Source organism: Limulus polyphemus, unplaced genomic scaffold (assembly GCF_000517525.1).
Source record: "Limulus polyphemus unplaced genomic scaffold, Limulus_polyphemus-2.1.2 Scaffold67, whole genome shotgun sequence".
Lineage (NCBI taxonomy): Eukaryota > Metazoa > Arthropoda > Merostomata > Xiphosura > Limulidae > Limulus > Limulus polyphemus.
In genome coordinates, this window is record NW_013665677.1 from 182,788 (window position 1) to 194,736 (window position 11,949).

The 11,949-nt window shown below is 32.8% G+C and overlaps 1 protein-coding gene across 1 annotated transcript in view; it reads left to right on the forward strand.

The window, feature by feature from the left end:
• LOC106465267 (glutamate receptor ionotropic, kainate 2-like) overlaps positions 1-1,551 on the forward strand; it is a 133,341-nt gene extending 131,790 nt beyond the window's left edge. The window contains exon 15 of the mRNA XM_022393687.1: positions 162-1,551. Within this exon, the coding sequence (XP_022249395.1) occupies positions 162-323 (162 nt within the window). The 3' untranslated portion in view covers positions 324-1,551. The remainder of the gene's footprint in view (positions 1-161) is intronic.
• Positions 1,552-11,949: the final 10,398 nt, after the last annotated feature.

Here is an 11,949-nt window from a genome sequence, read left to right on the forward strand (position 1 = left end):
TTGTATTGACCTCATGATAGTGGTATTGAAGATAGTTGTATTGACCTCATGATAGTGGTATTGAAGATAGTTGTATTGATTTGTGTTTTAATATGTAGAAAACATAATGTGCCTAAGTGATTCGCTTGTGTAATTATGGATTTGGGTTTTGGTTTCCTCAGAAACCGCTGTGTGTGGAGTTGTGCCGTGAGCTGAAATTTGCCATCATGTGTGGAGGAGACACTAAACCCGTTAGGAAAGAGTCAAATCTGCGATCCAACAATTTGTCATTGATTCAGTTCAGTAGTCTAGGAAACATTGATTCGAAGGAGATCATATCTTGACAACAAGATCCCGAATTGCTTCTAGACGTCCTAGCGAGGAAAGCTGTTAATTGTTTCCGAAATTCCGACAAACACCTCAACAGCGATGTCCAGATAAGTTTTCGAGACTGAGGTCATCATGATGTCCCTTGCGATGTATAATGTGTCCTAACGTGTAGAATTAAAAGATTCATAAAAGTTTGAGTTAATGGTGTGCATATAAGTCCACAAATTTGATAATGTATGTTGTTGCTTACTGTAATGATAGAAGTTTCTGTAATATATATATATACAACTATATCTACACATAATACATTCTGTAGTCTCTAAGCGAGAGTTATTCGTATACCATAAACACCTCTTTGATGAATATTTCAACGAATTCATAATGCTAAAATAGAAAGTGTATTTGTGTTTCGTAAATTCCTATATTTAATAGCGATGATATAGGCGGCAATGCTGAACTTTTTCATTTTTAATGTATCAAATTTAGAAAAGAATCGGATACTTTCTCCTCGCGGACATTTCTGTATTTAAATATTTTAATGTCTGCCTGCCTTTTACAGAAAAAAATAGAGGCGGCTGTACTTAAACACTAATGGGGCTTTGTCCTGGTTGTTTATCGTCGTTATGGAAAAGTAATGCCGTTCTAGTTAACAATTTCTTATATATATAGTTTAACTAAAGCACTTAGTCCACATCAAACTTAGTTTAAAATACATAAACTCAGAGAAGTAGACCCTATTATGAACCTGTCTACCATAAAAAACGTGTTTTACGATATCAAAATATAATCCGAAAAAAATAAAATAAAGGAACCATGAAATAAATCATTATGTATTGCATTTTTTCCCCAAACTAAGCTCTTATTTAAGCCCAAAACCATAAAATTTTAAACTATTTATTCGACTGTCCAGATACTTTCAGATCTGACCGGTGAGTTGACGTCAAACATCTTTGTATTCCCTAATGGGTCAGCAGTAACTTTACGGATTTACCACGTAAATATTCGGGGTTCGCTTCCCATTGATCGACAGAGAGAGTTCAGATAATTTATCGTGTAGCTTTGCGCTAAAACAAAGAAACAAACAAAAACATTTTTGTTCTAGAGCTCATTTTCTTGTTTGAAATATTTTAATAATAACATTCAAAGGAAGTGTGTATGACGTTACTTTTTCAGCATCTGTTACACAGAAATAATCAGGAAATTAAAAAAAATCAAGAAATGCCTCATGCATATTCTGTAATACTTTACCATGCTGAAACAGAACTAAATCTCTCTTTTGTTATTTTAATCTTAATTTAAATCTAGAACTAGTTTAGAGAAATACGCTTTAGGTGTATCCTGAGAAACTGAAATATGTTAGGATAGTCTAAGTGTATTTATTTACACTGATTTAATTATAATCAATTTAACTAATTTTATTAGGGTTTACTATTAGATTTTGCATTTACAATGTTTCAAAGTTATCTAATTAGATGAAAAACAAGAGGGAATCCTCAATAGCCTTGAAATTAGTTTTAGCAGGATTAAAATAAATTAATCTATGAGACCTTTTTTCCCTTTTTACTAACTATGTTTTGGTGCGCCAGTAATGCTAAGCGTGGGGCGATTCGATTTTATTACTCATCAGGATTTCTACCAACCTATCCTCAAATTGAAATTCTTGGGCGTGATCAAATACATCAATCGAAAGGGCTTGACCTCCTGAGTCCAAAACTGTAATTAGATCTCAGGTCGGTCAAGAGATGACGGTGCTATGAGCCAAAAAACTCAGAGCCATTCTATGAGCCCTATGTCGCGGCTAATAAAGATTAACCCAGTAATGATTACAAATATAAACGTTGGCGTTGCCAAAATTACAAGACAAGTATTTATAAACATTATATACAATATTTTATTAATAATAATATTTTACAAGCATATACAGTAATTGCGATTTAACTCCCGAGATTAAAGGTAACGTTCATATATTCAATATTACACCTTTAAATGCCCTCATTTCGTTGACAGTGTATAACAGCAGTGTATGTGATTGTATAGGACTATCTTTATTATCTTAATATCCAATTTCAAACTGTCTCTATTCAATCATTTTACTACTTATAGGTAAGTTATCTTAAGTTATCCAACAATTCATATTTAAATTATTTAATGTCCGGTTGACGTTTCCAGACAAAAGTAGTTTGTTTTCACTTTTACGCTGAAATATTATCAAATTTTACAAGTATCTATACAGTTCCCAAGTGAATTACCAGCTTTGGAACATCACTTGATAAAATACAACAAACATTAAGTTTTTCATGGTTTGAATGGGAAAATTATGCTCAATATTTAATGATACAGGAACGTTAAGTTTAACACTGGATGGAATACAAACATCTATACTATAAGTCCCCCGGTGGGACAGAGGTAAGTCTAAGGATTTAAAACGTTGAAATCGAGGGGTTCGATTCTCCTCGGTGGGCACAGCAGATGGTCCGATGTGTCTTTTCTATAAACACATCTACTATGCTATAAAGGGTATGTGCCGAAAACTTTTCAAATCCTCATCTTAGATCACCATAATACTTACTGATGTTCTTGGTTATACCCCAGACGAATTTCAATATCCATTACTTTATTAATTTTCCCATTATTGCGAGTTTTACAGTAATCTTAATAGATTTTTAGCATGCTCCAAAGGATTACTTTTTCATTTTTTCGATCTTTACAACAATTCTAAATTTTCCTCTCGGTTCTGCCTCAGTGAAACCAACGAAATAAATGCCGCCTCTGTCGAGAGTGCCTATGTTAGATAGGCTAAAAATTTAATAACATAGAAACGTTAAGTTTAGCACCGGATAGAATAGGAATATTTAAAAATAAAATAATGTTACGTTTAAACAGTGAATTGGTGAGAATCAACCTTTTATTAACATTGAAATAATTGTTTAAAGTTCAGAACCATAAACTATAGTACATATACATACAATTACACCATCATCAATCACAATGTATATCCTTACTACACAAAAACATATATATATATATATATATATATTATACATATACTAAATAATTTCAAATGTGCACACGATCTTTGTACACAATAAATACATTAACAAAATTTACAACCAGATTTACACACAGCCTTGATTTAGCTACTCTTGATATTATCATTATTTAAATTTTAACACTGAATGAAATAGTAACATTAAACACTGGATGAAATAGAAGTAGTGTTAGGCCGAACACTGGATAAAAGTGGAATAACGTTAATCTTAACATTGTATAATATTGTAATAACGTTTAGTTTTAGCACTAAAGAAAATTGTCCTTATACATTCCCACTTTATTATTTCGTAGACAAAAGAATGTTTATGTTATTACTTCATACGAAGGAACAGGGGTTTTCTAAGTATTATTTATAAGTGTACAATATTATAACCGTTCAAATATTACTTTATAATTTTCTGTTGTTTTTTTAGAATTTTTCTGTACCAAAATCGTTTTAAAGTAATATTGTGGTTTTACATTTAGTGAGCATGCATTACGATTTATGTTATATCAGAGAATGTTATAAGCAGTGTAATTAGTATGTTTTACAGGGTATGTATAATATTCAGTGGAGGGCTCCTCATTTTGTTATTAAGATAGTTAAAAGATACTTTCTTGCCATATTTTTTAAATAAAAGCAAACGTGTAGATAAACGAATTTGTTTTATATATCAATGATTTTTATTTGAATGTAATAGTAAAATAATTTCACAGCCAGTTATAAGTTAGAATTTCCTGATAATTTGGGTATTTCGAAATACGTGTTTAAGTTGTAATCAGGTTATTTCCTCTTTGAACGCCTCTGTTATGTCATAAAATTAACAGTAAAACACTAATGTTTTCAAAACAAAGCTTTCGAGTATTCTCCTGTACCGTGATTTATCTCTCAGGTTGTAACTGCAAATAACGGATAGAACGGCCAGGGCATATATATATGTAATGGAATTGAAACTGAAAATGTGACTTGACTTAGTTGAAAAACATAGACTGGAAACAACGTGAAACAAAAAAATCTAACTTTAATACAACAACAGAAAGTCAAAAGATGAGTGCATACACCATGGGACAACAACTGTGAATTACAAAAAGAAGTTCCTTGGATTCTGAAGATGTATTCTGGAGATTCTGTTCTAAAATGAAAGAGTATGACATTATACACACGAAAACAATAATGTCAGCCCTCTCTAAACATAGGCACAACCCTCGTCATTGGTTGTCTCCAGTGAAATTATGACGTGTTTATCCTCCAGGAATTTCTAAACTTAAACACATTGACGTTACCAGGTGATATAGATAGAAGATTCAAAAATATATCTTGACCAACTGTGAAAAGTGCTTAAAAATACCTAAATAGGATACATACCTTGACCGTGTGAAACATGTGTATACAAAATGAGAACAGTACTGCATGAGATAGATTCCCAATATGTGAAAGTTTGTCAGTGCTTCGAAAGTGCATATATCCGACAAAAATAAAATCTAAGTACCAGATCTTATTCACCCTTGTTTTCAGACAGTCCTCGGCTGTCCTAATCAAAAATGGAATAAAATATAAATAAACAAATTCCAAACCGCAGAATAACCATTTTCTTATAGTTTCTTATTTCTTGCGCCTGACAAAACACTTACACAACAAGTAAATTCCTATAACAAAGAATCAAAGTGACAATAATAAAAAATGACCCTTAAATAATATTCAGTGGCTATGACATTAGATGCTGCAAAGAAATGCCCTTTAACAGCGATTAAATAATAATTTATAATGATGTAATGTAAAATCATAGCATTTTAGTACTGACGATAAACACATGATACATAGAAAAACTGAATAGTTAATTGTATTAAATTCAGTACAATACATTTAATAATGATCATTAATGATACTTATTAAAAATAAACCTTTTAATAAATATCAATATTACATTAATGCAATATTACAAAACACAAATTTAAAATAGACCCTTTAACATCAATCACATATTTTGCAATAATCGAATTTGCAACATAATGAAACTAAAAATTAGTTGAAAACTTTCATTTACCAAATTTCAATACAGCATCTTACATGCACACATAAGAAATGAAAAATCTCGATGTAAAGATGAAGGTAATTATTTTGGATAACCTAAAATGAAAGAAAACTTTATATGATCAACTTTTGTACCACATCATTATATGTAGACGAAGATACCCATGAAGATGAAGGTTTATTTCATATATCACACTCAAAGAATCATAATATGAATTGTGACTAACTCTTAAAAATAATGAGTGAAGTCGATCACACTTTCAATAACATAAAATCATGATAATTGGAGATAATTATTTCAAATCAGTGTAAATGAAGAGCAAAGTCCATCGAAATTATCTATAGATTATTCGTGTATCAGCCTTTCACTAAACCACAAACTCTTTGACTGCTGAAGAAGGAGGATAATGTTTTATTATTAAAAATTAAGCAAACAAAATAAAATAAAAAAGATTTAAACACAATTACGTATATAGCACTAGTGATAGTGGAGTCCACTGCATATCTAGTGGAGCAGGCCAGCTTGGATTTAGAGGAGTAGCAGGCGTTTCCTTAGCTTGCCTTGAGACAGGAATCTCAGATAACTTTGTTTTAGTGATGAGAGGAACCACCGGTTCTCTAGGTTCTGGAACTCAACCATCAGTAATATCAGATAGCACTTGACTGTGAGAAGATTCTATCCACAGATGGTCCTCTTCTACAGGGCCAACATAAGCTGTAGTTAAGCTGGCCAAAATTTCAGAAATTTTACCATACATAACAAAATATCAGGATTGAAAGATGTGTGTATTTTATCAGTTCTGATTAGTCATGAATTCAGTCAAAAATATAATAGCGTAATTCTGAAAACAGATTTTAAACGAGACGTGTTACAAATATTGTTCTGGCCAAGTGACAATTGTTCAGGCATACGTGTACTGGTTGTTTGTGTCTATAGTCTTTATAACTTTGTAAGATCCCCCAATCTTGAAACTGTGAATCTTATAGCTCACTAATATTTATAACAGGCACATGCTAGACCAGCATACACATATGTGAAGGATGTTATAGCAAAACTATTTGGAATATTCAAATAAGAATGTCACATGACAACCTAGCCAATATATATAGTCACAGTGGAACATAATGTTTCAGAACTACATGTTTAAATTATTTGACTATACGGTGTGATGCCAGGAAAATATTATTGCTTTTGGGAAGGGAATTTAATACCCCTTTCCAACACAAAATATTTATACACTCAAATCATAAAAATAAGTTCATATCGTGGGTTTAGAAATTCCAACATAGTAGCATCCCTCGTACTGAATGGCGTGGAAAAACAAAAGAATATAGACCAACTTGGAGCCAACTGGACAAGCCAGAAAAAGCCCTGCAACAAATTGTATCCAGTCATGGTAGGAAAAGTGTGGTATCTTGTAACAGGTGAGAATCCATGTACACAAGCACAGTGGTAAAAGTCGTCCACATGACTCAAGCAATGTAATAGTACATAAAACGATATCAACTGGGTATTCGTTCACAAATATAACGCTTTGAGACACACCTACTTTCTACTATTGCATACCTCAAGCACTTGGAAAATGAAATAGGTTTTTATGCTACTCCATGAAAAGACATATCATTCAAGTTGCTTGAAACAGCAACATTATATTTCTATGCAAATGGACTATTGAAACAGGCACTGGAAAAACATCGTTCCCCTAAGCTAGCTGTATTATAGAAAGACTGCAGGAAAGAATGGTGGGCTTTGGACGTGACATTATTGCGCCAGTGCCTTTTACAATGGAAACTATGCTGCAGGGATATTGTCAAGATACATGATCATTGGATAGAATATGACCAGACATGACAATATGTAATATAACGACATGGTGTGGCTCCAATAATATTAATGGATTCCGAAAGTGAAAGTAAGGAGAGTTAAACCTCCAGGCGCTTCTAACCTTAAACGCTGCGCTGTTACCAGAGAAAACAGATATAAAATATAAAAATAAATCTTTATCAAGATGACATAATCCATGAGAAACGTCTAAGTGGGTTACGCTCCTCGACTGTGTGTAACTAACAAGCACACAAAACAAGGTCATTACTACAAAAACTGGATTGCTTATTAATGAAAGCCTATAAGTGCTCTGAAAGCAAGTATATGTGAAAGAAAATTGGGCTTTTCCGTAAACTATACATCTTACTTTTCTATGTTAAGATGGAAAGGAAATACGGTGCTTTTCCAATTACCATAACTTCAACTAATGATGGTTGATGGTGGTTTTGTCTCAAACATTTCTAAGGCGTCGCTAGTTGTCAATATCATGTTGTAGTTAAAGAATAATAATGTTTATTTTTTAAATGTATGAATGTGTGTGTATTCACACACGCTTTGACTTCGATACTTGCATACCGAAACAGAATGACACGTATTGGAAATATCCAGTTTTATAATTAGATACAGCTATTAAAACCTTCTTCAAAAACTGTGATACACCAGAACCATAACGAAATGGCTGAGTATGATATAAACAAACACAACTTCGTCGTAACAACAGGCACTATTAATTTGCTTGAAATAATAGTTTTAAGATACTTCGAAAATAATAAATGGACTAATAACATGCAACGTGCAACATGGAAACCAGATTCACGAACGAGTACAAAGTTTTTCAAATATTTTCTTCTTCTTTTTTTGTTAAGTTTCAGTTTTGATGTCCTCCGTTTAGCTAGGGGTGAGTCTATGGATTTACAAGGCTAAAATCCATCTGATTCCGATTCTCAAAATTGAGCTGACTTTGAGACATGCCGTCAAAGTTCTTCTTTGGATTCAAATAAAGACAGTTTCGTCGTAGAACTTGAAGTTACCATTGAAAGGCTGGAAAAGGTGATAAACGAATTGATTGTTCGGTTGTTAAACACAAAGCTACACAATGGTCCATACGTGATCTACCCATCATGGATATAGAATCCCGAATTTTAGCGTTGCAAGCCTGCAAACCTACTGCTGAGTCACTGGGGGCAATAAGTAAACAAGAGAAAAAAATAACTTATTTCGTTGCGGAACGAAAGAAGGATTCGAACTCTGAATGCAGTGGATAAAGTACCAAAGTTTCAAAGATGCGGAAACTGACAAATTAAAGTAAAAACAACATTGTTAAGTTATCTAATGTTTCAGTTAGATTATTTATCTGAAAACTACCTAGTTTCACATGATATCACTGAGCAAATCAAAATAATATGCTGAGAATGATGTTTAAAAGATACGTGGTTTAGATTTTACGATATAAGGTGCATGAAGATGATGAATACAGAGTTATTTCGTGGAATGGTTGCTTTAGCATTATTTCTCACTGTATGTCCTTTAAATCCACATGACTTTTTCGAAAATTTAAATCTCTGTTCGTAAGTAATACAACTGAAATATTAAACAACTGAACTATATAGGCTATTTTTATTTTAGTTTATGTGTTTACACATCTTTTGTTGGATGCTTGATATTTTAATTGGTACTCTGTCTACAGTGTTCAGAGTTCGAATCCTTCTTCTTTCCTTCTGCAACAAAAATATTCTTGCTTTCAAAGCAACTATTTTCTTGACTTTTTCATGTATCACCTTTTTCTTTCCAGCCTTTCAATGGTAGGTTCAAGCTCTGTCACTAAACTGTTCTGGTTTGAATCCGAAAAGGAACTTTGATCTTGTGTCTTCAGGTCGGCTCCATGATGAGAATCTGGAGCACATTTTGAGCGATGATATCATTTATGACATTTTTCTTTTGTCGTTTTTTTCACTCTAGCCGCACGTTCACTCTTTATTGTCACTTCCATTTCTTGTTCTCGGTGACGACAGTAATCGGATAGAAGGAATGTCGCTTGGCTTTAGTCTGATTTTACAACCAACTAGTTCAGCTTTTATGTCTCTCTAAAAATCATCACTACTAAAGTGGTCCGAACACACAAGAACTGTTCTTATTGAAAGGATAAATTTTGTCTGTTTTTTTGCATTTATCTATCCAAGTTTTAAGGAATTGTTCATCTTTCACGAGAAATCTATGAAAACTAACGATATTATTTTATCACAGTTAGAACCTTTAGTTTCAGTATATCTATGACCACTTATCATTATAATTCATATTTATTTTTTCTTAGCAAATGCAAACGAAAACTAAACCAGAAGCAATAAAGATTTCGTCTCAAGTGTTTCAACAGGGTTGCTGGCACGCTAGAGGTCGTGTGGCCAGGCAGCAATGTAACATGCCGCGAGCTACGAGTACCAAAACAGACGCTAAGATCAAGACGTGTAATAGTCAGCAAGATCCCGAGAAGCAAACATTCCTTACCACATTTTACCGGTCAATAATCTGTGTTTACATTTCACAGTTGCTGGAAGCTATAAATAAATCATGTACAGACAAAACATAATAAACAAATAAATGTTCTTTCTACGATTAGGGAATATTAAAGGACAAGTGGAATATTAAGGCGAACACCGGATTTTAACCTTAGGGATTCAAAAGCTTTAAGTTGACGGCTTAAATTCGCAAATGAAATTTGATGCGTCCTAGATTCGCGCGTATTGGTACCTAGCCAGGTATACGTAGCCTCTAAAGACGTGGTTGTGTTTATGAAACTCTAAAGTCTCATTTAAACTAATCATGTAATTAAGAACGTACTAAAACATTTCAATATGAAACATATTATGACTCACCAAGCTTTCGTGTTTGGAACAAAAAAGTCCAATATTTTCCTCATTACTCCATTATACGCGCCTTTACTCAATAAATGCTGAACTTGTTATCTAGCATAGATAACAACTTTTGATTCAAAGTTTTCGATTGCACAGCTTAATCATCCTCAACCAATCACAGCGAACGGTATTTAAAAAGAAGTATTATCCTAATTCCAGTATCAGTATGGTCCAGGAGTGACCGAACACTTACGGAAATATCTTATAAGTAACTGAAAATGTTCAAGATGCTTAGTTGGATTCTGTTATTTCTTTTATGTTTTGACGGCATTTTATCCTCTATGGGGGAGGGTGACAAGCCCTTTGAATCCCACCTGAAACTGGTGTTGTAACTACAATCAGAAAACAAACTCTTTCAAAATTCTCCGCCGCTTCGACAAATTATCAGGCTTTCCGGTAATACGTGCTCAGGGATACCCTCGCAACCGGATAGGCTCGTTCGGCAAATATCGCCTTTGCCAATTGTTAAATCCTTCTCTGAATGTCACGCACTGTCGTCACCTAATACTACACAAACGATAACTTTGATGTTTCCCATTTCAATACTAGTTACAATAAGATGTTATTTATCAGATGTTGGTCATCATTTTATATCGTGCGCAGTATTAAATTAACACTAGTTACATTCATTCAATAATGTTATTAGGAACCTGATCTTGTTCTTGAAACGACGAAATAGGCTAATTTATTCATCACAAGAAAATGTTTGTAATGACTTTTACTATCAAATTAAGAAATGAGATTAACTACGATTCTTCATTCACGTTGTTCTAATCTTTAAAAACCCAATATAGATTGGATCTATAAATATACTGTTAATAATTATAAGTTTTAACAGGAATCGTTCGTAGATATACGGGGGAAGTGTTCGTGCACCTTGATTTTTTAATTAATTCGAACTCCCAGTAATTATCTGCAGATCTTAACTCAAGTCTAACAGGAACCCGGAGAATTATTTTAAATCACATTGTGAAATAGTCTTAAATCAGTAACTTCTGTTTTATATTATTACCATCATTTTCATGTACATTATTGTCGGCTGTATTTTTTATTTTAGACGTTTGTATTACTGTTTGTCTAGAGGGAGTTTTTGATGTTGCCTAATGGACGTGGTTTACTGACTAGAATCTTCTTGATAGTTTAGAAAACAGATTGAGCAGTATAAAAACATAAATTACACTAGAGATGTCTGTTTATTGATTATTGAGTTAGCAAAACTGTTAGTCATTTGTTTATTATTGTCAAGCAGTTAGTCAATTAGTTCAGTTTAGTGAAAATTGAGTTTCCTTTTCAAAAACGTACTAGAGTTACGAGAAAATTAGCATGTAAGTGAAACTGTATTAGCATCTACTGTAGTGCTGTAAAACTGACTGTATCAGTGAGCAGTAAATAGTAAAGCTGAATTGTAGAACTTGATGTAATAAATAAAATGCTTTAATGCTTTTGTTATCATTAAGCGGCATGGATTCCGAATTATTCGTGTTTTTTTTCTTTTACCAAACAATCCAAAAGAACCCGCCCAACAAAGAACAAAAAATTCACAACAATACTTACAATAAAGATCTTAAGATAATCTTGTTATCTCAAGCATAATTATGAAAAGATACGTTATAAGCGTGGTTGTTTGCAAGATCATTAGATAACTTAGCATAAAATCACTTGCTATTGCCAGTTTAGAGTTTACTGTATAGTCTATAGCAGTTTCACCTGACGTCACATGCTCGTTCTGCCATGTGAATATTTAGGATTGTTTTGGTATAATGTTTACATGGTTCCACTAAATAAGAGATCAAATTTAAGAAAGAGAAAGAAAGTGATTTATTAACCATGTTTTTTGTCGTTTG